The sequence below is a fragment of the Pan paniscus genome, chromosome 12, assembly GCF_029289425.2.
Source record: "Pan paniscus chromosome 12, NHGRI_mPanPan1-v2.0_pri, whole genome shotgun sequence".
NCBI lineage: Eukaryota > Metazoa > Chordata > Mammalia > Primates > Hominidae > Pan > Pan paniscus.
The window spans coordinates 39,192,427-39,220,373 of NC_073261.2; the positions used below are offsets into that span (position 1 = coordinate 39,192,427).

The 27,947-nt window shown below is 46.0% G+C and overlaps 1 protein-coding gene across 1 annotated transcript in view; it reads right to left on the reverse strand.

Moving 5' to 3' along the window:
* Positions 1 to 27,947, reverse strand: part of SMYD1 (SET and MYND domain containing 1) — a 45,199-nt gene that overhangs the window by 3,101 nt on the left and 14,151 nt on the right. The window contains exons 2-9 of the mRNA XM_003805855.4: positions 25,356 to 25,532; positions 22,210 to 22,423; positions 19,136 to 19,266; positions 16,736 to 16,774; positions 13,524 to 13,713; positions 7,154 to 7,246; positions 3,822 to 3,985; positions 1,753 to 1,921 (exon numbers count right to left, since the gene is read on the reverse strand). Of these exons, the coding sequence (XP_003805903.1) occupies positions 1,753 to 1,921; positions 3,822 to 3,985; positions 7,154 to 7,246; positions 13,524 to 13,713; positions 16,736 to 16,774; positions 19,136 to 19,266; positions 22,210 to 22,423; positions 25,356 to 25,532 (1,177 nt within the window). The remainder of the gene's footprint in view (positions 1 to 1,752; positions 1,922 to 3,821; positions 3,986 to 7,153; positions 7,247 to 13,523; positions 13,714 to 16,735; positions 16,775 to 19,135; positions 19,267 to 22,209; positions 22,424 to 25,355; positions 25,533 to 27,947) is intronic.

A 27,947-nucleotide genomic window follows, 5' to 3' on the forward strand; every position in this document is an offset into this window, starting at 1 on the left:
TGGGGTAAATTATTTCCAGCCACGGAGATTCAACTCTACCCCCTCAGAATACACACACACACACACACACACACACACACACACACACACACTCATTCATCAAGGGCCTAATGTCCTGGCAGTGGGCCCACTTTGTCAGGGAGAGGGAGTCAGAACCCTGAGAGAGGAGCTGAAGGAACCGTTCTCAGAAAAGAATGCTTGTTCTCAGGAACTGCCCAGTGGGGACCTGGATTTGAACCCTGGCCCCTGCAGATACTAGTGTGGGACCTCAGGCAAGAGATGTAATCGCTTCAGCCGTCAGTTTTCTCACCCATTTTGTGGCTTCGTACCTTACCGTGGGTTGGGAAGATGACAGTGTGTGACATACAGAAGAGCCCTCATCCTCCCACATGTCCATTCAAGAAATATTTCTTAAGGGCCAGGCATTCAGAGGCTGAGGATACAGCCGTGAGTAAAATCGACAAAGGCTCTGCCTTTGACAGGCTCGGTACCCTAAACATAAAGCTAGTTAGTCCGCTTTTCTGCCCCTCACTTGGTCCTCCTGCCAATTTTAAGGGGCTAATATATTATTTCCATTTTATAGATGAGGAAACCTGGGATCTGAATAGTAAGAGGACATCCATGTCTGAGACCACGCCAGTCCTAAATGTCATAGTCATCCTACATTTTATAACACCAAAGTCTGTCCACCTTCCCTAGACTGTACTGTCTGAGGACAGCCCTGTCACTCTCAAATAAACAAGCCTTTCAAAGCACCAAGGACATCAGCAGCACCATTTGCCAGGCACTAAGTGCATTTCACACATTAACTCATGAACACGCATCACGACCCTATCCTTTCCCCCTATTTTACTGATGAGGAGACTGACAGCCATACATTCAATATTTGCAAAATCACACAACCAGAAAGCGGTGAAGCTGGAACTCAACCTGGAGGTCTGATTCCAGAGCCTGTGATCCCTAACTCCACTCCATGTTACACAGAATACTTTCTAATATAAATGGCTGTGTGCATGCACACACACACACACACACACACATATACACACCCCATTGTTTACGCTTCCTCAGCCCAGGCTTGGGGTGTTATGATTCAACAGACTCAGGCTTCAAGTCTCAGCTTTGCCATTAGCTCGCTATGTGACTATGGACAGATCGTCCTCCTTCCCTGGACCTCAGTTTCCTCATGTGTGAAGCAAGGTGATATGGTTTGGATATCTGTCCCTTCCAAATCTCACATTGAAATGTGATCCCCAGTGTTGGAGGTGGGGCCTGGCAGACGTGCTTGAGTCGTGGGAGCAGATCCCTCGTGAATTGCTTAGTGCCACCCACTTGGTAGGAGTGAGTTCACACCAGATCTGCTTGTTGAAAAAAGCCTGGCACCTCTGCCTCTCTCTCTTGCTCCCTCTTTCATCAGGTGACACACTGGCTCCCTTTCCCTCCTGGCATGATTAGAAGCTTCCTGAGGCCCTCACCAGAAGCAGATGCCAGCACCACACTTCCTATACAGTCTGCAGAACCATGAACCAACATAAGCCTCTTTTCTTTATAAATTACCCAGTCTCAGGTATTCATTTATGGTAACACGAACAGTCTAACACACAAGGGTAGTGGGCTAAAGCGTTTCTGAGTTCCCTTCTGTCTAGCCGGGAGTATGTGGACTTTTCTAAAGCAGAGTCCACCTGAACTCACACTGTCATCCTCAGAAAGCTCAGGCCAGGAAGGGAACATCAGCCTCAAGACGCTACTTGCCTCTAAGTCCTTAGTGATGGGGTGGGAGGGTCCATGTGTCACCAGGAGAATGGCATAGGCTTTGCAGATCATCCCATGCCCCACCTCAATGTTACCAGCGTGCCAGTTGGTCAGCCCTGCCCGCATCACGGCCATGCCCAGTTGGGCATTGTTGGGGTGATAGAGCTTCCTGTGGGAGCATAGCAGATAATCATACATCATACCAATCACCCTTATATCTGCACTTAATTTAATAATGTATAAAGTGCCCTTGTTGATTAAGCCCATCTGTCTTCCCCTCAGCACTGCAAGGCTTCTGTAGCCGCCAAGGGGAACTGAGGCACAGAGATATGGAACAAGTTGCCAAACATTCTACACAGTGAGGCTGTGACAGCTGAAACTCTGGCCTGGGCTGCCCAGCCAACTCCTTGTGAGAAAAAGGGACCAGGATCATACTATCTGAGCTTGGGGACTCTAGCCAAGATGGCCGAATAGGAACAGCTCCAGTCTACAGCTCCCAGCGTCAGCGACGCAGAAGACGAATGATTTCTGTATTTTCAACTGAGGTACCAGGTTAATCTCACTGGGGATTGTCAGACAGTGGGTGCAGGACAGTGGGTGCAGCACACCGAGTGTAAGCCGAAGCAGGGCAAGGCATGACCTCACCCGGGAAGTGCAAGGGGTCAGGGAATTCCCTTTCCAAACCAAGGAAAGGGGTGACAGACAGCACCTGGAAAATTGGGTCACTCCCACCCTAATACTGCGCTTTTCCAACGGTCTTAGTAAATGGTACCCCAGGAGATTATATCCCACGCCTCGCTCGGAGGGTCCTACACCCATGGAGCCTCGCTCATTGCTAGCACAGCAGTCTGAGATCAAACTGCAAGGCGGCAGCGAGGCTGGGGGAGGGGCGCCCGCCATTGCTGAGGCTTGAGTAGGTAAACAAAGCCGCTGGGAAGCTCGAACTGGGAGGAGCCCACTGCAGCTCAAGGAGGCCTCCCTGCCTCTGTAGACTCCATATTATCTGAGCTTGAGCACAGGAAGCTCACAGCATTCAGGAGTACCTCAGACAGCTCCCCAAAAAGTGGTAGGAAGGTCAAGGGAGAAAAAAATAATTTAAATGTCCTTTTTGAGACAGCATTGTATTTTCACCTGGTTGGCACCCTTTTGCTGGGCTTCCTTAGCATGTTGTACAGTTTATCTACATTTTGTTTATGACTAACATCCTCTCAAAGAAATGAACTTGTGTCAACTTATTTGGCCAGAAACACAAATTTGCATGACAACATAAACACAGAAAGCAAGAGAGGGTATTGGCAGATGGAAGGCAAGGGAATTGAATTTTACAATTTTTTTTTTTTTTTTTTTTTTTGAGACAGTCTTGCTCTGTCGCCCAGGCTGGAGTGCAGTGGCGCGATCTAGGCTCACTGCAAGCTCCGCCTCCCAGGTTCATGCCATTCTCCTGCCTCAGCCTCCCAAGTAGCTGGGACTACAGGTGCCCTCCACCATGCCTGGCTAATTTTTTGTATTTTTTAATAGAGACAGGGTTTCACCATGTTAGCCGGGATGGTCTCTATCTCCTGACCTCGTGATCCTCCCGCCTCGGCCTCCCAAAATGCTGGGATTACAGGCGTGAGCCACCGCGCCCGGCCAGAATTTTACAATTTTTAAGCAAAGTGATTGATGGCTCTTTTAAAAATAAATAAATAAATAAATAAATAAATAAAAGCTCCTAGAATTGCCTGTGTTGATTACAGGGTGGAGGGCAGGGTCCAATCACTTAAAATCAAGCTGGGGTTAGCCTGAAGGAAGTCAAAAGCAGAAGATGCCACCCAAGTGATAGATGTGCTGGAGAATTTGGGAAAGACCAGGGATGACAAATAGGTTTCATCTCAAGCACAAACTCTGATTGGTCATTAACACTGGAGCACCATGATAAAAAGACTCAGTCAAAGAGAGAACCATGATGGATTACTGACGCCTGCTGTGGGTATAGGAGGGAGAGGCACCAGTAAATGTGCCATCTATTTGCCATCCCTGGAATAGACACACTTCCAGGAGACTATCTGAGACCTAGAATCGTCACCTACATATAGCCGTCCACCATCCTCCTGGCATAGAACGAGGCCTCCTCAAAGGCCTGGAGGTAGGAAAGGACCTCCGAAACAATGCTCAGCATCCGCAGCATGTAGATGTTGGTGTCAGCAAACACTGGCTCCTGCTTCTCCAGGCACTCCCGGCATAATTTCACAACCTAGAGTGAGACAGAGGCCCTGCCCATTACCATTGCACCAGAGCACACGTTTAATTCACATACGCGACCATCATGGTGATACCAGACAATCATTCTTTTTAAGACTGGGGCAATTGCTGACAGAGGTGGGAAAGCACGGGTTTGGGGTATGAATTGCAAAGTGGTCCTGTTGGCTAAGGTGTAAGAATGGGAAGGGTAATGGTGTGAGACATGGCAGATGCAGCACAGCGAGGAGTTTCCAAAATCAATAGGTAGCAGGAAGCTATGAAAGCTATACATACACACACACACAAACACACACATATATGTACAGTCAGATCTGTATATGCACAAGTTCCACATCCATGGATTCAACCCACTGCAGGTCAAATATATATATATATATTTCGAGACAAGAGTCTCACTCCATTGCCCAGGCTGAAGTGCAGTGGCTCAGTCTCAGCTCACTGCAACCTCCCCCTCTTAGCTTCAAGCGATTCTCCTGCCTCAGCCTCCTGAGTAGCTGGGATTACAGGTGCACACCACCACATCCGACTAATTTTTGTATTTTTACTAGAGACAGGGTTTCACCATGTTGCCCAGGCTGGTCTCCAACTCCTGAGCTCAGGCAATCCGCCCACCTTAGCCTCCCAAAGTGCTAGGATTACAGGCATGAGCCACCATACCTGGCCAAAAATATTTTAAAAGAAAGAAAGAATCATACAACAACAAAAAACAATACAAACAAATCAATACAGCATAACAGCTATTTACATAGCATTTACATAGTATTAGGTGTTATAAGTAATCCAGAGATGCTTTAAAGTATATGGAAGGATGTGCATGGGTTGTACGCAAAAATACACTATTTTTACGAGGTACTTGAGCATCTGAAGATTTTAGTATCTGTGGCAGTCCTAGAACCAATTCTCTAAAGATATCGATGTGTGTGTGTGTGTGTGTGTGTATATATATATATGCATGCACATATATACATATACAAATATATTTATATATCTTATAAGAACACATTGAGATGAGTACTACTAATAATCCCATTTTACGAGATGAGAAAACTGAAGCACAGAGAGGGTAAATACTTTGCCAAAGTCACACAGATGGTGAGCACTGAAACCAAGCAGTTGAGCCGCAGCTTCACCACCATTCCTGTGATTCTCCACTCACTGTGCTTTGGAAACATCTGAAAGCTTTTTTAAAACACTGAAGTTCAAGTCCTACCCCAGACCAATTGAAACCAAATATCTGGGAGAAAAACCCTGGATGTGTAGTTTGTATAAGGCCCTGGGTGGTCCTGAGGCTCAGTGAGTTTGAATAATTATGTCCTACTGAAGTGTACAAGATGGATGAGCAGAGAAGGAGGCTCCCAGGAAGCTGGGAAACATCCCCAGAAGGATGCAGCCTTGGCCCTGGTGAGGAAAAAGATGGACCTGACCGCAATCGTCCTGGAGTCAGGCTTTTCTGACTGACTCTTGTATAGACATAGGATTAGGCCCTACCCTACAAAGTCTAGTGGTCTCTAGATTTTAGGTGTTTGTTGTTCTCCTCTCCTTCCTTTGCTGCTCTCATGGGAGAAATGTCATACAATTCCATTTGAAATCAGTGAGAACTAATTTTGCTCTGAGACTTTCCCAGAGTTCATGAGGCAACCCGAGGTGGTGGGGGCCACCCCGACGTGGCGGGGAGTGGAAAAATGATGGTGGCAATCAATTCATCCTGAAAACAATCCTCTTAAACCTATGGAGGCAGTGTCCAGAGCCACACCTACCCCTGCCAAGTCTGAATGGAGAAGGAGAAGAAACGAACAGGAGAGAACCCAGGGCAATGGAGCCAGTGGGGCCCTCCTGCTCACTCCAGCTCCCACCTCGTGCCTCTGACAGATTTTCCATGTTGTACAATAACACTTTGTGTGTGTGACTGTCTACCCACCTGACAGAACTCCTTCCAGGCAAGGAGAGTGTCTTGTGTTGGCCACCCCAGTAAGGGTTTAGAAATGTGCAATAAATGAGTTAGTAAAGAAGGAGGAAGAGGAGAAGGGAAATAGAAATAGAAATGAGGCCAGGCGCAGTGGCTCACGCCTGTAATCCCAGCACTTTGGGAGGCCAAGGCGGGCAGATCATGATGTTGGGAAATCGAGACCATCCTGGCTAACATGGTGAAACCCCTTCTCTACTGAAAGTACACAAAATTAGCCAGGCGTGGTGGCGGCACCTGTAGTCCCAGCTACTTGGGAGGCTGAGGCAGGAGAATGGCATGAACCTGGGAGGCAGAGCTTGCAGTGAGCCGAAATCGTGCCACTGCACTCCAGTCTGGGTGACAGAGCGAGACTGCATCTCAAAAAAAAAAAAAAAAGAAATAGAAATAGAAATGAATAGAAATTAATCTCCCAAATCTGCATGCCCTAGTGACATTAACATTCGAGTTGCTTAGCGAGCTTGGGGAACAAAATACTAATTGATGGTCCCTGTTTTCTGTTGCAGATTGAATGAGTCACATCTTAGAGTGTGAGAATGGAAATCAGTATTTCCAATAAGCTGCCCAGGTTAATTCAATACAAATACCCTGCAGGCCAGTGTTTGACAGTGGGTCTCGGCTTTGGTTACACATTGAAATCACCCAAGAGCTTTAAAAATCTTGATATCAGGGTCCCATGCCCAGAGATTCTGGTGAAATTGTCCTGAGTGGGGGCCTGAGCATCAAAATTTTTCAAAGGTGATTCTAGTGTAGAGCCAGCTGAGAATCCCTGGTGCTTCAAGAGCCAAGGTTGAATGCTCAGTTGGGAGAGACTGAAAACTGTAGCTGGCACATGCATTCAATTATGGGAAAACAAGCAACTCACTCCCAGTATGTCCACTGGCATTTGCATTCCCCCATCTCTGATACCAGGTTTAGCTGTCACAGATCCCCCAGGGACAAGTGTCTGGCTGCATTTGCTCCCCTCAGACCCAGTTTCATTGGGTTAAACAGTCACTGAGAACGCACCCCTAAGAGATGCTAAAGGTTTACGGACAAGAAGAGTCATGATCTCAACCAAGGGACATCTTCTAGAAAAATAACCTGCTTGGTAGCTCCCCTCCCCCACCGCCCGTTCTCACGCCATTTCCCTCCCTTACTGGAGAATGTTTCCACCCTCCTTTCTACCCCCATCCTCTATAACAAGTGAATTCTTACCTCATGATACAAACCCTCGGAACGAGCCTTGTCTATCTTTTCCAATGTATCCTTGGAGAATTGTATCATCTCCTTCACCACTTCCTGAGAGGGCTGGGAAAGAGAGACACATTGAGCTAGAGATGGCTTCATGAGGCAACCCATTCCACCTTTGAATAGTTGCCATCTTTGACATTCAATGTAGCACAAGGTTAATGTCTTCCTCATTCTGAATGCCTCATTCCTGTAAATGCTACCCAAGATCCTGTAGCTATTCCAGTTCCCTCATCATATTTCTGACTTGTGTTTTCTATTAAGCCAAGTCCCAGACCCTTGCTGTCAGCCAATCATCCCAGCCTGTGCAAATTCCTGGCCCTTTGAACCCCAGGGCAGAACCTGACATTGATCCCTATTGTGTTTTCTCTGGCATTTTGGATTCTATCACCCAAAATATTTGCTGCTCTCCCTCTTTGTTTCAAGTCAACCACATATTCCACAGGTACATCCTTACATTTTTGTTTTCATCCAAGTCATTGATTTAAATACCAGCCAGCACAGGGCTAAAGACAGAGCCCAGGGACTTGACCCAAAAATCATACTCCAATTTGTCTTCGAGTTCATTAAGGAGGGTCCTTGTGATTATAATTATTCAAACTCTTCCAAATGTCTTAGCATCCAGCCTGTATTTCCTTGTCTTGACCAAAAGGATATCAGGAGAATATCTGTCAGCTGTTCCTGTGAAATCTAGACTCATTAGGATTATTATATTTGCCTAAGCAGCCTAGTGATCTTACCAAAACAAAACAAAACAAAACAAAACAAGGTATTGATATTTGAGGCAAGGAAGTGCCATAATTAAGAAGGCAGTTCCCACAGGGACATAATAATTTTGAAGAAAAAGAGCCAAATTTCTCAAAGTCCAAACAAGAAGTTTACATGCTATGCTTATTCCTATCAGAAGTCCTTTTCTGAAACATTTTTTTTTTGCTTAAGCAAATCTTTTATAACTTTCTTCCAAAATGAAAATAACTTTATTATTTATTCTGACTGTAAAATTGACATATGCAAGTTGTGAAAATTAAAACAATATTAAAAAGTATGGTTAAAAAAAAAAAGAAATCCTTAGAACCCACCTAATGACTACAGTTAGTATCTGGGGGAATATTTTCCTATGCATGCATACAGAAATAATATTTAAAATACTTAATGACTGATACAGAAAAAGCACTGACCAATCAAAGCACAGACAGTGACCATCAACAATGGGTATGTCAGCCCAGCACGATGGCTCACGCCTGTAATCCCAGCACTTTGGGAGGCCCAGGCGGGCAGATCACCTGAGGTCAGGAGTTTGATACCAACCTGGACAATAGGGTGAAACCCCAGCTCTACTAAAAATACAAAAATTAGCCAGGTATAGTGGCGCACTCTGTAGTCCTAGCTACTAGGGAGGCTGAGGCACAAGAATCACTTGAACCCGGGAAGTGGAGGTTGCAGTGAGCCGAGATCACACCACTGCACTACAGCCTGAGTGACAGAGTGAGACCCTGTCTCAAAAGAAAATTAAATTAAATTATTAGATTAAATTAAATTAAACAATGGATATGTCTAAATGACTTTACCAGTAAGCACTGGCTGAATTTCAGTCCGTGTGCACACACATGCATATGTGTGTGTATGTGCCAATAGGATTGACTATTTTTTCTAACTGGAATTATACCATATATCTGTCTATAGCATTTTTTCACTCAGTATATTGTAGACATTTTCCCATATCAATATAAAACTATCTATATCATCATTTTAATAAATGTAAAGTTTTCTGCTATATGAAGCTAGGATAATTTATTTAACCAGTTCTCTGGTTGTCCAATTTTTTCACTCTAAAGAGTTAGACTCAACAGCTTCCTTTCGATTTGCGGTTTACATTGTTTTGTGAAGCCACCCTCAGTAAACTACCAAAAAGTAACAAGAGAATGGGCTTTTGTTCCAATGAAAATGTATCCCCCTCTGTAGACCATCTTCCCTCCTTCTTCCAGCTGTCCTGGACCAGTTCTGCCGTGGGTTTTCATCTTGCAGTATGAAAGTCCTCTGGCCAGGACACCTTGCTTCAGGGTCAGGCTCTCATAAGGAAAGGGGTACTATATTTGTTCTTCTGCCCACCTCACCTACTTTGGCTTTTGTGTAGCTCTTGGCTATCCCTATAATTTTGGCTATCCTTGTTTCCATATCCTTCTGTATCTGGGCCTCCCTGGAGTTAGTTATTCTATGTGTCTATCTGTATTTGTTCCATGGCCTGACTCTGACAATGGATGCACCCATCAGTGCGCTAGCTTCTACTTGCAGGTCTCACTCCTAGCTTAACCTTTGTCTTGACCTTTGATTTGGCTGAGATTTCTGGCTTTGGCTGCCCTCCTGCCTGCTACCAGCTGCTGCCTTATGCCCTGGAATGCTGTTCAGCCCTCTGTGAACTCAAATCATGTCTTTGTTCCAAAGAAGTCATTTCAGTGTGTGACTGCTTTCCTAAGCCTATTGGAATTAAGCCCATGTCTTGCCTGGTTGTGCAGAGTTCTGTGACTGGTGGACCAGAGGTGTGCCATCAATCTGTCAAACCTACATTTCTAGTTATAGCCATAGCTTATTGCCCAAGTAATGACTCACAAAATCATGTATAGTTTATGACCCCTAGTATCTAATGTACTGTAAATTCTATTATCTTTAAATCTCAAAATTCTTAGTGAATCTTCTGGAGTAATCAGTAGCTTGTAGGATAGATTAAGAGAATACTAACTGGTTAAGTGTTCATCAAAGTCTTGCTCAATTTGATGATGTAAGGGAGTGTCACTTGAAGCTCTGGAAGTGAGTCAATTTTTTTTAAAGAGGCAACTTACAAGATTCCCCAAAACAACCTGGCAGAAAGGTTGTTAATTAATAAGTGCAACATGTGATAAATCTACTCTGAGAAAGGAAACGGGGCTGTTCCACTTGGCTCCACTCTTCAGAGAAAAGGCAGGAACATTCTGATTTGCAGACAGGATTTAAGGAACCCCCGCAGTGAAAGGCCGCTGTCACCAGGAGCATCAAATTCTACAGAAAACAAGGAGGAAGAGGGAGGGAGGAGCCAGAGGCATAGGAGAAGGAGCAGGAGTTGGGGGATCTGAGGGGCTGGGGGAGGAGCCAGAGGAGAAGGGAGGAGCCATAGGAAAGGGGGAGGAGCCAGAGGATAAGGAAAGGGGCCAGAGGATAAGGGGAGGGGCCAGAGGACAAGGGGAGGAGCCAGATGAAAGGGGGAAGGGCCAGATGAACGGGGGAGGAGCCAGAGGAAATGGGAGGAGCCAGAGGAAAAGGAGCCAAAGAGGAAGGAGAAGGAGTAAGAAGGATGTTGGTTCCCAAGCCTGGAAAAATTGGCACATTTCTATTTGATTTTTTTCTTTTCTTCTTTTTTTTTTTTTTTGAGATGGAATCTTGCTCTGTCGCCCAGGCTGGAATGCAGTGGCACGATCTCAGCTCACTGCAACCTCCGCCTTCTGGGTTCAAGTGATTCTTCTGCCTCAGCCTCCCGAGTAGCTGGGATTACAGGCGTGGGCCACCATGCCCGGCTAATTTTTGTATTTTTAGTAGAGATGGGGTTTCACCATATTGTCCAGGCTGGTATCGAACTCCTGACCTCGTGATCTGCCTGCCTTGGCCTCCAGAAATTCTGGGATTACAGGCGTGAGCCACCGCACCCGGCCTGGCACATTCCTATTTGAAAACCATGGGTAAAGGCTGGAGAGAGAAAGGGAAAAACCCACCAGGCACTGTGGTTCATGCCTGTAATCCCGGCACTTCAAGAGGCTGAGACGGGCGGATCACTTGCGGCCAGGAATTTGAGACCAGCCTAGGCAACATGGTGAAACCCCGTCTCTACAAATAATACAAAAATTAGCCAGCAGTGGTGGCATGCACCGTGGTCCCAGCTACTCAGGAGCCTAAGGCAGGAGAATCGCTGGAGCCCAGAAAGTCGAGGCTGCAGTGAGCTGAGATCACACCACTGCACTCCAGCCTGGGTGACAGAGTGAAACCTCATCTCAAAAATAAATAAAAATAAAATAAATTTTAAAAAAGAATGATTATAAAAGAAAACCTAAGCAGCCTAAACAAAGACAGTCCAGAGACACAACTGAGGAAAAATGTCATAAGTTTTGCTATTATTTTCCCGTTTTAAAAATATTTGGTTTTTATTTCTACATAGGTTTACATACGCATATATTAAGGAGCTAGGAAAGATTTTGATGGCAATTGAAGGTTTGAGGCTGGTGTACTGATGGAGGCTTATCAGGGTGGGGTACAGCATTATAGGGAAAAGAAAGGAAATGATTGTGATGACATTGTAGATAGTCCAGCTTGAGGAAATGGTTAATAAGTTAGTCCAACTCCCCATTTTACAGATGAGGAAACTGAGGCCCAGAAGGAAGAGACTTGGCCAAGCTCAGATGTTTAGAGTCATAGCCAGTACTAGTACACAGGCCTCATAATTCTTCTTCCAGTATTCTTCCTACTATATTATGATGGCCTTTTTTTAATGCCTGAGGAAGCATTTGCTTTTAAAAAGATATACTCAATTTTTTTCTGCTCAGTTAGTATAGGTGAGTTATTTTTATTTTGAGTTGTTTTAATAGAGAAACTCAATTTGATATAAAATATAATAGAAAGCTTTTGCCTTGAATTCAGGTAGGTTCAAGCAGAAATCATCAATCTTTTATATCAAGAGAAATGCCAACTCTGCTATTCATACTGGAGACGTGTGTGTATTGTCACCAGCTGGTAACAGCAAATCTAAAGTGAAGGGATGGGAACTAAAGGCCACACATAGCCTACTGAACTATTGAAACTGCCAGGTAAACATCAAAAAATCTAAAGAAATGATCACATGGTTGTTTTATTTTAGAATAGAGAAAAGAGGGTCTGGCCTCTTAATAAAAATAAATAAATTAAGTAGTGTGGAAGCAAGTTATGAAACAAATACTCAGGGCCAGTCTCCAGGAGGGAAGGCTGACTGGCTCACAGATAAGACATGTTATCTGCAGGTTCTGAAAGGTCGGGGTGAGGGTGAGTGCAATAACAAATTCTTTTCTGTAGCGCCCATGATGCAGTGCTCAGTGCCTCTCACATGCATCCAATATACATGTCCTAGAATACAGACCTTTGATTCTCTGAAAAGAGGTTGTTCCTATAGAAAACATAAATCCTTGGACCCCAACTGCTTTGTCTCTGCCTGGGAGGGGTGACTGTCAATCTCTTCACCCCAGGCATCGCTGGTCCTCCTACTTCTGTCTGTATGGAAACCGAGTATGCTTGCATGCACATGGGTGTGCATGTGTGTGTGTGTGCCTTTTAATGTTCATAAATGGTAGCACACACAGTGTTAGGGGTTAAATTGTATCCTCCCAAAATTCATATGTTGAAGTCTAGTCCCAGAAGCTACCTCAAAATGAAATCTTACTTGGCAATAGGGTCATTGCAGATGTAATTAGTTAAGGTGAGATCATACTGGAGTAGAGTGGGCTCCTAACCCAGTATGACTTGCGTCCTTATAAAAGAGAATGTCATGTGAGACGCCTCCATGCCTGTGCTGATCCCCCTCATCCTCCCCCTGAGCGCAGCTTCACTGGAGGAAATGGACAAGAGGAGTCAGTGCTTTCTTCGGTTTTAGCTTCTTGCTTACACTATTGCAGTAAGTGATTAAATACTTCACTCTCATTTCTGCTCTGTTGCTTTAACTGGCTACTCTGACACCTGGCGGCTCAGCTCTCTCTCCCAGCTCAGCTGGGTTCCTGACCTCCCCTCAGCAAGCCTTCCTCTGCTGCTCAACAGACTCACCATCAACTGGCAACAGCTACCCAGGAGTTCAGGATGTTGACCAATCTAAACCTAGCCCTGTCTCCACACTGCCCATCCCCATGGGACTAGGAATATCTTTTTGATAACCAGATGATAAATCTCTTTGCCCATCTGATTTGAACACCTTAAATTCTCAACATCACTCAACTCATAAAGGAGTAAGAGGAGGAACCAAAATTTCCAGTGTCTACTCCGTATGCCACTCCTTTTACACACATCATCTTCTTTAATCTTTATAACAACCTCTTGCAGTGGGGCCATCATTCCTATTTTACTGTTGAGAAAACTGGGTGACTTCCCCAAACTCAAACACCTGGCAAGTGGCAGTGCCAGGACCTAGCTGGGACCTACCTGCGGTGCTCTGCTCTCATGCCCTGCCTCCTCCCCAGGGTGACAGTTGCTCCCTAGGAAGCTCATGGGCAGGGCACACGGATTAGCTGTGAAACCACCTGTGACTGGCTCCTGGAGAAGACAGACACAAACACCTCAGCAGCAGGGCTGTGTGTACCTTGGGGTTGTCTTTCACCCCCAGGAAGAGGTCATCCTTCAGTTTTTTCTGGCAGTGTTCACATGTGCAGTCAAAGTAGTACTGCTTCTTCAGCTGCCTCTTGCGTTCTTCACTAACGTTGAGGAAGTCGATGTAGGACACAGTCAGCTCCTCTCCTTCTGAGATCTTGCCCAGGGCCCGGAGCTCAATTCTGAAGCAGGGTGAAAGGAAAAGGTGAATCGAATCCAGGCCTACTGGAATGGGATCCGTGCTCTCCAAGGCTTCATGGAGTTGGGTCTCAAAGACAATGACTTTCACTGACACTCAGAAACTCCCATTGACCCCACAAAAGGAGAAATGTGACCTAAAGGATGATTTTCCGGATAATTCTACTCTATTCTTTAGAACAGTCTGATCCATTCCATTCAGTTAACTACTGTGGAATCAGCTCAAATAGACTCCTAGTAGAGAGCTGGGCTTGGTCATAAAACCAGACAGAATGTCCATGCCCGTAAGCCTCCCTTTACTTTTAGCTACTGATTGTCTGTAACAAAGGAAGGGAGAAATAATAAGGCAAAAACTCCAAACAAGAAGAAACCTAAAAATATTTTCTGGTTAGTTTGGGGACTACTCTCTCAGAAACATACACATTCGGTTACCCACAACCTTGGCCCATTCTGTGTCTAACTTGAAGTCACCTCTTAACCTTCAGTCCAATGGTTCAGGCCAAATTACCTGAGGAGACTTAGCCCACTGGAGATCACTGAAGGCAAATAAACAAAGGCTGGCTCTGTTAGCTTACTGCATTGTTCACTTTGGTGTTTATTGGGAGATGTGGCTTACTGGTTGAAGGTAGTTAGCAAGGGCAGATGGCATTTCAGTTCCCTTCCAGCCTAGACCTGACCCTCAATTAGCTACAGCACTACCCACCTTACCTAATGTGATAGGTACTGAAGATGTTGAAGGTAAAAACCCACTGCAGAACTGACATCCAGCTGAGCCAAACAGGTGGAGGTCAGTCTGTGGACCTCTCAACCATGCATCCTCCACCACAAGGCCAGACAGCTACAGAAAACAAGTGGTGGGCCCTGCAAGCTGGGTCCTAAACCATGCTCCTGTATCTCCCCAGAATCCTGGGACCTCCCTGCCTAGTAGAAAGCCATCATCCAGAGAGGAAGTGGCAGGATGCAGAGGGCTGGGGAGAGCATCTGCACAGAGATCCGTGGTCATTTCTTTTACCTTCCAGAAAGGCTCAGTTGGACAGCATGCAAAAGCAATGGCAAGACTCCAGCATCTGAGAAGAGTCCCAGTCAAAGGCAGCCCCTTCCCTGTGGTCTGAGGTGACAGTCAAGGGAGCAACTGCTGAATGGTAGTGACGTTCATATCCAGGCATCTGAGGTGACCACTTATGGATAAAAATCCTTCTCCCAAAGTGAGATACACTGACATACCTATTAATGTGATAATATGTATAAAAACAACTCCTGTGAAGCCTGCAAAACTGAAGTGCCTGCTCACCATTTGTCCCTCCTTTCCTTTGTTCCTTACCCCAATTTTCAGCAGCAGCGGTTACTATAGTGATGAAAGGCCAGTAGGAGAGGAAGGCCGGGTGATTCTGCTCACAGTTCTGCTTAGAATCCTATGTGTGAGCTGCAGGGACACTCATTTCACAAATGAGGATAGTGACACAAGAGGGATAGGTCCCACAACACTTTCGGGACAGAGCCAGGATTAGAACTTCATACCATTCACGATTGTCCTCAACATAGTAGCCTTGCCTGGTTGCTTTCAGGCTGCTTCCTGGGTCTTCAATGCATGGGAATTAGGATGCATCAAAGCCCTTGATTTTTAGGACTCTACTAATGTCCTTAATAATTCTGTGTGAGAAATTCCTGGGCCAGGATAGAGTGTGGATCTCTGGGGTTTAACTCTGTTGGGTAAGTAACCAATTCTGCCCCGACGAGTCCCTTTTACAGAGGCAGCTCACTGTAGTGACATATTCTAATTCAACAGTGAATCAGTGGCCAATTGGGCTGGAATTTCCAGTAATTTTACTTCCCATCATGATTGTGCCAATTCTTGCACAGTCTCAGGGTGTCTGATTATTTCAATGGTATTAGAAATTTTTCAAAACCAAATTAACTTAATGTCACTTAAATATGAAAAGATGCATATATGTATGCCTCATTTTACCTTACTTGAAACTGGAGATTGGGGGAGGGGAATGGAGACCAGCCTGAAATAAGCACTGCAGGAGGCAGGAGATGAGGGTTTTAGCCCTGGCTCTCCCTCCAACCAGCTTTCTTGGACAAGCTTCATCCCCACCCTGGACCCCAGACCCCTTCTACCTCAAACAATCTGCAATTCTATAGTTCAGCTAATTGAGCCACAAGTAGGCAGCCTATTTAAGTATTTCTCACAGAGGTTAGGGACAGAGCCCAGAGCTACAGAGACTTAGAACTAGGAAGGTCCCTAGAGCACTCTCCTCTTGACCTTTCTCTACAGATGTGGAACCCAAGTCCAAGAGATGACGTGAATCATCCAAATTCACGTGCAGTGCACACCAGCACAGACTCAAGTGCACCAACCACTTCTACCCCAGCATTCCCAAAGCCCAAACTCCCACACAGCATTTTGTTCTTAATCCAAAGACTATTTCAAGAGCTGTCAACCCCACCCTGAGGAAAAGACCCATCTGGGTCCATTTGGTTGTCATTAAGAAAAGTAAAATTTAACCTAAACTACTAATTCATAGTTGGTCAGAAGCAGTAAGCAGAATACTAGGAATAAATATTTATTAAAAATATCAGTTATAGATGCTATTTTTTGGAGCCCAGTCTGGGTGAGAAGTTGGGGCTTATAAACAGACAGTCCTTTAGTAGGTCAGTCACAGTCCCCATTTCATGGTAAGCAGGGTTTAGGGAGACAAGATAGGCTTTTGCTAAGACGATGTGGACTACAAGGGTTCATGCTTCAAGGTTGGAAGAGCAGTGGAAGTGAGGCATGAAAGGGAGGAAGAAAGGAGGCAAAATAAAGCAAAGGCAAGGCAGGTGGTATGTGGGTAAGGAAAAAATGGTTAATTTAAATGCATTAAAAAGATGAGACACTGGGATACAGAAGGACGTTATGGACAGATGGCAGCCAAGAAGTCTCGGGAATGGGTGGCCCCAGCAAACCAGGCAAGTGAGGGAGATGGGTCAGAGGAGCAGGGATGCTTGAAAGGACTGACCCACCTCATCTGGGTATGAAACATGGATTTCACTGCCTCATGACTGAAAGACAAAACAGACACCCATATGGAAATCATTATCATTGGCTGATCAGGTGTGATCCAGTGCAAGGGTGTACAGCATTCTGGGTCACAGTATCAAAGCTTTGGCCATCACAACAACCTTTATCCTAGCCCCTTCTAGCTGGACTCACTGGACAAGACACAGCCTGGTATAGTGGAAAGTGCACTGAATTTGGATCAAGACATTCTGGATTCAAAGGTACTCAGCCCTGACCTGAACAAGTTCCTTCCCTTCCCTGTGTTTCAGTGTTCTCACCTGTAATGAGACTGTCATGAGACAGTTAAAAGCAGAGTGCTGAAAAAACATGAACAATGTTGTTATTATCATTCTATTAAGCATCCTGGGTGAATAAACATTGCCTCTTTGGATGTCTGTCTTGCAAAGAGTTTGAAGTGCACATGGAGGCTGGTTAGGTCACAGAGATAGTATGTAAAAATTGTTGGGGTTCAAATTGGGCCCCTAACCCCATGTCTAGGGTTCTTTCCACTATGGCAGGTGGCTAGACAGGAAATGCAAAGTCACCTTCTCTTGCACAAAAGCCAAGAAGCCTGGATAAAATGTGGCTGCTAGAAATTAGTAGATGCAAGGAAGCCAGAGCAGACACAGAAGAAAGAGTTCCTAGATTCCTGTGGTTGTTACACCCAATGACAAGAGGAGCCTTGGGTCACCACCACTTAGAAGAGGGCCATCTAGAAGGCCCAGGCCCATACATGGCTGAATTTGATCCTCTCTGCCAACCAGGTCAAGCTCTGTCAACAGCCCCTCTAGGGAGGATTCCATAAGATCCAGGCCAGTGACCCCAAAAGGCTTCAGAAAGGAAACACAAATGCTGAGAAAAGATTATCATCTGAGTCCAAAATAAACTTTCCCATCTTGAGTGACTTTCTCAATTATTTAAGAGCCTGGTTTCAGAAATAGGAAGGAAAAGAGAAATCAGGGTACTTGGCATATTGAAGCTTAGGCCCGATTCTCAGCTGAGAACCAGACACCATTGTCTGGCTTCTAGGAAGTTTTTGGGGGAAACTTGCTCATTGTTGATGGCTCAAAGTCAGCTTGTATCTGTCATAAAAGCTCATCTCTAAGAGCAAAAGCAATTAATATTGCTCTGGCCTCATTCCCCTACATCTCCCCATCCTGAGCCATGGACCAGCAGGAGCTCATTCCATCTGCTGATTCTTCTCCATTTGTACCCCACCCCCAAATCCATCATGTGCCCTTATGTCCCCCCTCATCTGTGCTGTCTCAGAAAAGAGGGCTGACCTCTGAGGGTTGCGTCACCCAGGTTTCTTTGTGGTCTGGCTTCTGGTTGGGGTTTGGCCAATGGTAGGAGAGCAGAAGGTTGGGGGAATGAGGGGTTGGACTATCTAGTCCATTGGCTTCCTCTTTTCTGAGCCATGGTGCCAGCTGGCTGGTTTCTCTAGACACAGTTGTAAGCCACAGCTGAGCTGTTGGGGGCCCTCTATCCCGGGTCCAGCTCTCACTAGCTGCAGAAACAGTGCTTCCTTCACCTGCCCTTCCAGGCCTAGAGGTGGTGATGGTTTCATGTGTTGCTAGTCCCTGGGCACCTCACCATTCCTGTTAGTTTCTTTTTGTTGTTATATTGTTTTGTTTGGTTTTGTTTGGTTTGGTTTTAGAGACAAGGTCTCACTTTGTCACCCAAGCTGGAGTGCAGTGGCATGATTATCGTTCACTGCAGCCTCAACCTCCTGAGGTCAAGTGATCCTCCTGCCTCATCCTCATGAGTAGCTGGGACTGCAGGCACACACCACCATGCCCGGCTAATGTATTTATTTATTTTTTATAGATACGGGGGTATCAGTAAGTTGTCCACGCTGATCTCAAACTCCTGACCTCAAGTGATCTGCCCCTCCTCGGGCTCCCAAAGAGCTTGGATTACGGGCATGAGCCACCAGGCCCTGCCCCTTTTAGTATCTTAAACCCTGCCCACACTTCTGTAAATTGTCCCTTCATTCAATTCTATTTGGGTAAACCCTTTTGAGTGTGCCCCCTGATTCCTGCTGAGACCTTGACTAAATGACCTCTAGACAGATAATCCTAGGCTTCAAGTTTTAAAATAGTAGTTAAAGGTTTGTCTAACCTGTCCAGGCAGCCCCAAGAAACATACACATTCAGAAATGACCCAGGTTGAATTCTTCGATATCCTCCATGATGCCTTTCTCTCATTCACAATTATTCTGGAATGAGATTTCTATGTGCTATACATTTAAAATTTATGCTAGTTCAGGTTTAGCAGGTTGACTTTGGCTTAAGTCAAGTGGAGAAAACACCATAGGTCTCCCCATCCCCTTCACACACACCCCCAGATAAAGACATACTCACTTGCCATTGTTAAATATGACAGTACAGTTGGGCCAACAGTCATGGTTCACCAGGCCCAGGTTGGGGAAGATGCCTACGCCCACGGCCTGCAGGCCTCTCTGATCACTGAGAGTAAAACCGTTGCAGTTAATCTACCCAGGGGAAAAGATGAAAGGTCAGTCGACAGACATGGACAGAACAACATCCTAGCTGTTGAAAGGAGTTTTAAAAAACAGAAGACCCAGTCTCACCCTGGAGATGCTTAGGGAGTCTGGACACAGAACAATTAGTCTCCTGTTCTCTGCATGACTCCAAATGATACACAAGATTAGGGCCATGGAACAGTCCCATACCTGCAAAAATGCAACCCTACCTTGAAAGTTTTTTGTGGCTCTATTCTAAAAGAGTCAAAGGTGGAAATGTTTTCCTTTTTCTGTATCTGGGTCTTACATGAGTATTCCTCAGTCTCTGTCTTGGTTTTTCTCTCTGTACCCTGCTTTGTGTGCAAGTGGGCGTGTGTGTGTGTGTGAGCTTTTCCTTCCCCTGTTTCCTCTGCCTACTCAGTTTAAACTCCTGTAGCTGTTCATAAAAAAAAAATTGACATCTCTTTTGATTATTTTGTATCTGGTGCATAGTTTTATATTCCCTGCTCACAGTTGTTAAATCTGATGAGTGCCATATTTAACACTTATCTCTGAGATTCAAGGCAAATCAAGTTGGTTACTACTGATGTGGCATCCAAGTGATTTTCTTTTCCTTAAAAATAAATTTTTCTTTACAGAAACAGACACCAAATATCTGCTCTCACAGTAGGAAAAATACATAAGAATAAATATAACGTAGAATACATTAGTAACTGCATGCAGATTTCCACTTCATCTATAAATACATCTATGAATACATGCTGTACATAACAGAAACCCAGTAGACATTTATGCCCTCACATGGATATTTGTCATAGATATGGAGGAGTGTCACTTTCTCCATTTATTCTCATCAGACATTTAGTAAGTTCATGATGTCAAGCCTCTGAGTACCACTAACAAGCTGTACTACTTGGAGCAAACTTCTTTCTTCTCTGAGCCCTGGTTTTCCCGTCTATAGGTTGAATAAATTGGACTAGATAAGCTCCAAGGATCTTTTCAGCTCTAACCTTTGGTAATTATATGACCTCTAGCCCTAGTCCCCAGACCTATCAGGGATGCCGAAGATTACTCAACACACCAATTCACCCCAAGGCTATAGAACATAACAGGTAAAAGTAAAAGCTTAGGCCAGGCGTGGTGGCTTACGCCTGTAATCCCAGCACTTTGGAAGGCAGAGATGGGCAGATCACTTGAGCTCAGGAGTTTGAGATCAGCCTGGGCAATATGGTGAAACCCTGCTTCTATAAAAAAAAAAAAAAATGCAAAAATTAACCAGGCATAGTGGTATGCATCTGTGGTCCCAGCTACTTGGGAGGTGGGAGGATCACTTGAGCCTGGAAGATGGAGTTTGCAATGAACCATGATTGCACCACTGCACTCCAGCCTGAGTGACAGAGTAAGACCCTCATCTCAAAATAAATAAATAAATAAATAAATAAGAGGTAGAAGCTCTGGCTCCTGAAAATACAGACTGCTTCTAGACTTTCCCTGGGCACAAGCTAACCATGTGGCTTTTGGAGGTCATGTAACCCCTCTGGGCCTAGGTTTTCTGTTCTATAAAATAGAAATGCTGAAAGCATGGACCTTACCTTGTGTTGTAAAGATTGTGTAAAATAATACATGGGAAGCTGTGGTGGTTAATTTTGTGTGCCCACATGGCTGGTCAATGGTGCCCAGATATTTGGTCAAATACTATAATGTATGCTTCTGTGAAGGTGTTTTTGGATGAGTTTCACATTTACGTTGGTGGAGTTTGAGTAAAGCAGAGTGCCTGCTAGAATGTGGGTGGGCCTCATCTAATCAGTTGAAGACCTGAATAGAATAAAGACTGATCTCCCCTGAGCAAGGAGTTCTGCCAGCAGAATGCCTCCGGACTTGAACTGCAACTCTTCCCTGATCTCCAGCCTGATGGCCTACCTTGCAGATTTTGGACTTACCAAGCCTCCACCATTGCGTGAGCCAAATCCTTAGACTCAATCAATCTCTCTCCCTTCGCCCCCCAATATGGTGAAGACTGGAGAGATGTCAGTGTGATGTTTGTCCTCCTCCGTCCTCAGCCTGCTCACCTTCACCACATAAAGGTCCTGGCCTACCAGATGGAACACATCCATCCCCACAGCCAGGACCTGAGCCTCCTCATCCACCGGGTTCTCGCCCCCACTTCCCGGACTCTTATGGCCTCATCTGGCTTGGTTGCTCCCACCCCAAAACCCTGACTCCCCTCTCTCTGGCTCACATCCCCCACTGCTCCAGGCTCCACATCAATCCTGCCTGGCAGACCTGGAAAAAGGTTTCCAAAGTGACTGGTGGGCAGGAAGGGATAGTGATTGGGGGTCTTTATTTTCAACGTGGAGAGGAAAAAAATGTAAAAAGTGCAGATAAGTAAGAGGATAAATTACCATCCAAATCTACCATCCAGAGATGGATAAATAAGTAAAATTTGTATGTGGGATGCCAATTCAGATACAGCAGGAATGGCCTCACAGTAAACAAGGCCAGAAGACAGAGTCCAGGATGAGGGGGCTTCACTTCAAACTCCTGTCCTCCTTCAGTCCTCTTGGCCTCCCCTCCCAACTCTGGCCTGACAGTTTCTGGAAACTTCTTAGTTGGACGATCCCAGCTGTCACCATGGCCCCTCCTTGATAAGGAATCATACTCTAGAATCTCTGGATTTTATTAGTTGGGTCATTTGGAGGCCTGTCCCTGGGCTCAGAAATGGAAGGGGCAGTAGATGTTTCTGCTACATGCGGTAAATAGAAGGCGGTTTCTCCAGCGCCTCTGGCTGCCTGGGCTAGATGAGACCTTTATGGAAATAGAAATCAGGGTCCAGGGCAGACAGGGCTTCTGCCTCTTAGTTCACTTCTGAGAAGCCCCACCCTCCCCAAGTGGGAGGAGGGAAGGAAAGAGGAGACAGACAGGGAGGATGGAGAAGGGACGCAGGGGGCCTACCACTCCGAAGATGTGCGAGATGTACTGCATGCTGAACTGCTGGCTCTGCGGCGGCCAGTACTGCAAGAATGTGTCCACGTCCACCCGCAGGTCCTTCTGCTCCTCCTCCCCAAAGTGCTCCACGTGGTTCTGCAAGTCGTCCACGGACACCAGGCAGCCCTCCGTGAGCCCGGTGCCTTCTCTCTCCACCCGCCACATGATGCGTGCCGCCAGCCTGTGGGAAGGGCAGCATCAGGAGGCCACTGCAGCTGCATTCATTCCTTCAACACACATTTACTGGGTGTCTCATGCATGCCAGGCACAATGTTGGGCCCAAGATACGTTTTTAAACTAGATGGATGGAATTTATTCTATCATGATGCTTCATATAGTGGGGGAGAGGTAAGTAAACAAGCACATTTTACATAGAAAGTGCTATGCAGAAAAAATAATACAGGGTGGCGTGATAGAGAGTGACTGGGGTGGGGAAGCTAAGGTCTTCCAGGGAAGTGTCACAGAGGAGGCACATTTGAGCTGGAATTGGAAGGGGTGGAGGAGCTGGCTCTGTGATACTGGAGAAAGAGCACTTCAGGAGAGGGCAGTGAGTACAAAGGCCCTGAAGAAGGAATGAGCTTGGCATGATGGAGAAGCAGCAGGAAGGCAGAGGTGGCTGGAGCACAGGGAGCAAGAAATGGAGACCAAATAAAGGTGGAGGTGTGGGCAGGAGCCAGGTTCTGTGGGGTCTGGGGAAACAGAGAGGTGCGGCAGCCTGGGTCTCTCAACAGTGTGGCCTACTGGGATGAGCCCTGCATCAGGAGTCTAATGGCCTGTTTCCACTTCTTACTATGTGAGCCTGGGCAAGTCACTTGACCTCTCTGAATCTATCTGGTGGCTTGTAAAATAGGGAAAATATTCCCTGCTATGCTAACCTCCAGAGGTATTCAGAAGACAAAGTGAGGTAATAGGTGTCTGCATTGTGTGTGAAAGTATTGGTATTCTTAATGATTGGGGAGTGAGAAAGTGGAGAAGGCAATCTAGGCCGGAAAACAGTGTGAGCGGAGGCCTCGAGGCAGCCACGGGCATGCCACGTGCAGGAAGCAGGGAGGGGCCTGGCCTGGCCGGAGCGGGGCTCTGGGGGAAGAGGAGGAGGCCAGGTGGGACAGGAGGAGACCTATAGAGACACAGGGACTTGAGTATGAGACAAAGGGGTGTACTTCATCCTGAAGGCCTCTTTGTTAACTATTAGGTGGCCTGTGATGAAGCTTATGACCCAGGGACACTTTAATATTCCTGCCACCCACTGACTGCACACTTCTCAGGCATCTGGGGAGGGGATGGTGGTCCAGGACAGATCCTGTCCCTGAGGCCCTCTCCTCATTTTTTTTAATTGAAATTTTAAGTGAGATAATTGCAGATTCACAGGCAGTTGGAAAACAATACAAAGAGATCCCTTGTACATTTTGCCCAGTTTTCTCCAATGGTAACATTTTAGAGAACTAATATCACAGCCAGAATATTAACCCACCTGTATCATTCAGATTTCTTCGGTTTTACTTACACTCATGAATGTGTATGTGTGTTTAATTATATACAATGCTATCACCTATGTAGCTTCATGTATCCACCTACACAGTCAAGACACTAACCAGTGCCATCACCTCAGGGTCCCTTCTGTCCCCCCACCTCTTTTTGAACCATTTTAACCATTTTTAAGCATACAGTTTGGTAGCATTAAGCACACTCACACTGCTGTGCAACCATCACCAACCATCTGTTTCCAGAACCTTTTTCATCTTCCCGATTTCTCCTGTTTGAGTCACTGAGTTATTTCTGGAGAAATGCCCCGCATGGGACTCCAGGTGCCTGGAAACTGAGGTGTCTTCACAGGGAGCCCAGGGCAGCACTGGGGAAAATACGACTCAGCACAGGGAAGATCTGCTGCCTCCAAATAACGAGGAAAGGGTCATGAAGCTCAGAGAATAGAGGTCAATGGGTGGTAGATTTCAACTCAGTCAGTATCATAGGAGGTGCCATTTACTTCAGGTCTTGAAGAATATGTAATGTTTCAATAGATGGAGCTAAGGGGCATGGAGAGGTTGACTGAGCCATTTCATCCTGCAGGTTCCTAAAAATCATCAGGATATGACAATTCCATTCTGTGCCTTAACTTCACACGCTATGCACACAGTGAAAATGCTCCCAGTCACCATCTCCATCTCCTTTGCTCTGCAGTGCTGGCTTCCTGAGCATCTCCCTGCAGCCCAGCACCGAGCCCCACCCCAGCGGAACCTCCAGGATTGGGAATCTCTTGGGCTGGAGCTATAGGCCTTGAGATTCTGATGATGGCCACCAGGAAAGGCCATTAGTTGCAAACTCAAATGCACTCTCTGGTGTAATGTGTATGACCACAGGGAGCAGTGGTGCTGCTGTGACTTAGAAAGCTCTGTATTTTTTCAAAGGTGGCAGATACTACTCAGCTCTAGCCTATTTTGCCAGATCTTCAGTTTTTTGTTTTTTTTTTTTCAAGAGAAGTCAGAAATCCTAATTTTAAAATGTGAAATTTCCCAATTTTTAAACATTGGTGGATCAATTTAAAAATACTTGCCCCTTGTCCGGGCATGGTGGCTCACGGTTGTAATCCCAGCACTTTGGGAGGCCGAGACGGGTGGATCGCTTGAGCTCAGGAGTTCGAGGCTACCCTGGGCAACGTGATAAAACCCCATCTCTAAAAAAATACAAAAATTAGCCAGATGTGGAGGTGTGTGCCTGTGGTCTCAGCTAGTTGAGAGGCTGAAGTGGGAGGATCACTTGAGCCTGGGAAGTCAAGGCTGCAGTGAGCTGTGATCAGGGCCCCTCCACTCCAACCTGGGCAACAGAGCAGACCCTGTATCCAAAATACCTAAATAAACTAAACATTGGGGAGCCCTACAGAAGGAATCTGCAAGCCAGTTTCAGCCTGTGACTGCAGTTTGGAATCACTGCTGTCAACAGCCAGTTCTCCCTCTTAGACGTTAAGGGAGTGAAGAGAAGTGACCATATCCAGTCTTTGAGGCTGTTTCCTGACTTGCACTCAGCTTAGCTTCCTTAGATCTGGGAATGTTGTTACTGCCACCATTCCAGCCTGACATTTGGAAATCTGAAGCACCACCAGGGTGCCCAGCTCTCACCTGATGTTCTCATTGGGCACCTTCCCATATCTCTTGATGGCCGAACATTCATTCTTGTGGTTCAGCCAAGCATCCTTCTGGCAGGTGCGGTCGCAGTAATGGGCAAACTTGCACTGCCCACAGCGATGGAGCTTCTCCTGCCTCTTGAAGCAGGTGTGGCACACAAAATTAACAAGGCTGGAAATGGAGAAAGAAGACACATGATTGGGAGCACAGTGGAAAGGGCACCATGCAGCCAGTGGGACACCTGTGTTCCAGTACTGGTTCAGCTGGCTGGTCCTTATTTATCTAAACTTCAGATTTCCACCTTCCAAAATGAGGAGTTTGAGCCTCCAAAGGCCCTTCCCAGCTATAACAATTACTTTAGCAATTTTTTTTTTTTTGAGACAAGAGTTTCACTCTTGTTGCCCATGCTGGAGTGCAATGGCACGATCTCAGCTTACTGCAACCTCGGCTCACTGCAACTTCCGCCTCCCAGGTTCAAGCGATTCTTCTGCCTCAGCCTCCTGAGTAGTTGGGATTACAGGCATGTGCCACCACACCCAGCTAATTTTTGTATTTTTAGTACAGACAGGGTTTCACCATGTTGGTCAGGCTGGTCTCGAACTCCTGACAAGTGATCCACCCGCCTCAGCCTCCCAAAGTGCTGGGATTACAGGCATGAGCCACTGGGCCTGGCCTACCAAATATTTTTAAGTGACCCCCATGTGAAGGACACTCTTACCCTCTGCATATAAGCCCTTCAATTCAATTCAGGAAGGGTAAATTGATGACCTAAATGTATTAGGCACTGGGAATACCACAAATTACTAGAGAAACAATTGAACATGCAGTGTGGTGAACTAGTGTTATTGAGAACACAGTATTGTATGCAAAAGAATATCTACACACTATGATATATGTCACAGTTTGTGAATTTTGCAACAGTAAGAATGACAAGATTACTGATTTCACTGTCATTGACATATTCTCCCAGCTCAGAGCGAGGGTGGAAGTGATGAGGAGGAAAATGCATGCCCATTCGATGGGTGAGGGAGAGAGGTGTGGGAAGATGAGGATCCCCGCCCGGTGCTTCCAGCCTCTTAGTGTTCCCATTAGAGAGCCCCGTGTATCCCATGTTAAACCCATCGTTCAAACAGAAAAGGGCATAGGCTCCATAGGAAATGTATTTCAGGACACAGCCTGACATCCAGAGTGAGGGAAATCTGGTATGATGTACAGAATCTCTGGACCTCAACCTCATGCTCCCACAATGTGGGGAAGAGAAATCCCAACCTCCGAAGCAAAGAAATAATGAAAACCATTTCCGTGATGTGCAGGGGAGCGCTGAGCTCCCGGGAAGGAAGTGGATGGGTAAACTCAAGCAGATGTCCACAGTCTAAACAGGGATCTCCAAAGTATAAGAACACAGGAGCTTTTAGAATCACAGAATTCCAGAGCCTGGAGGGAGAAGCTTCCACAGAACATTCAAGCACAGAAATCCTTTGTGTCTATCCCTGGCCATGAATATTCTAATTCCCACAGTGAAAAGGAGTTCACTGTTTCTGAGAACAGTCAGTTCATTGTTGGCCAGTCCTAATTGTTGCAAACTTCCTCCTTGTGTTAAGCTTGAATTTGCCTCCCCAGAAAACCTGCTCCTGTACCCTAATTTGGCCTTCTGTGTCCTTGCCCAATGGAACAAGCCTGGTCAGGTCAGTTCTTCAAGAATTTGAAGACCACTGCCTTGCTTCCCATTCATTTCTCTCCTCCAAGTTAAATACTCCCAGATCTTTAAACAATTCTTTGCACATGGTTTCTAGAATTCTCACACCTTTCTGGTGGCCTCTGATACACCTACAGAAATCCCTGTAGCCAAAGGAGGTTGGGTTTAGCTGAGAAATCAAGCAAAATGTGCTGGCCAGTGCCAGGGGGTCAGGCTCAAGGACCAGCCCAAAGGCCAGGCCTGACCCTTGAGCCTGATCCCTAGCACTGATCCCAGCATGGCATCTGGAAGGGGATAGACAGGTGCAGAGCCAGCTGAGGGCACCGCAGGGGCTACTGCTCTATGCTACATCCTGGGCTTCCTAAAGTCCAGGCAGTTTTCAGCCTCTGGCTGGCCAGCTCAACACACTGCTGTGTCCCCATCCACTAGGAGGTGTATTGCTACTAATTTGTTAACAATCATAAAGTACTTGAGGGCATGAAAGTTCAGTGCTTATTTCTAATAAGCAGATTCAAGGTTATCCTCATAGTAACAGCTTCCTTACTCTTACACTTGCCTTCCCTTAAACTTTCCTAGTGAGCGAGGAGTAGAATTACACTAGCATACCTAGAACTGCGCAGGATCTGCAGCCCATCATAACTAGGCCACAGAGGGTGCACCCTCCCTGAGAAGGTCATTTGTCATAAGTGCCCCAGCAGAATAGAGCACATGGGGCCCACATGGAACTCCGGCCACTTAGTGAACTCTCTAAACCCCTGGAGATGGAGAGCTATGAATTTCTTACATCTGCCTCAAGTCAGGATTGCATTTTCTGGCAGGAATTTGCAGTCCATTAGCAGGAACTGGACTCCTGAAAAATCCAAGTAAATTGGATTCCAAGAAGGCTCCAA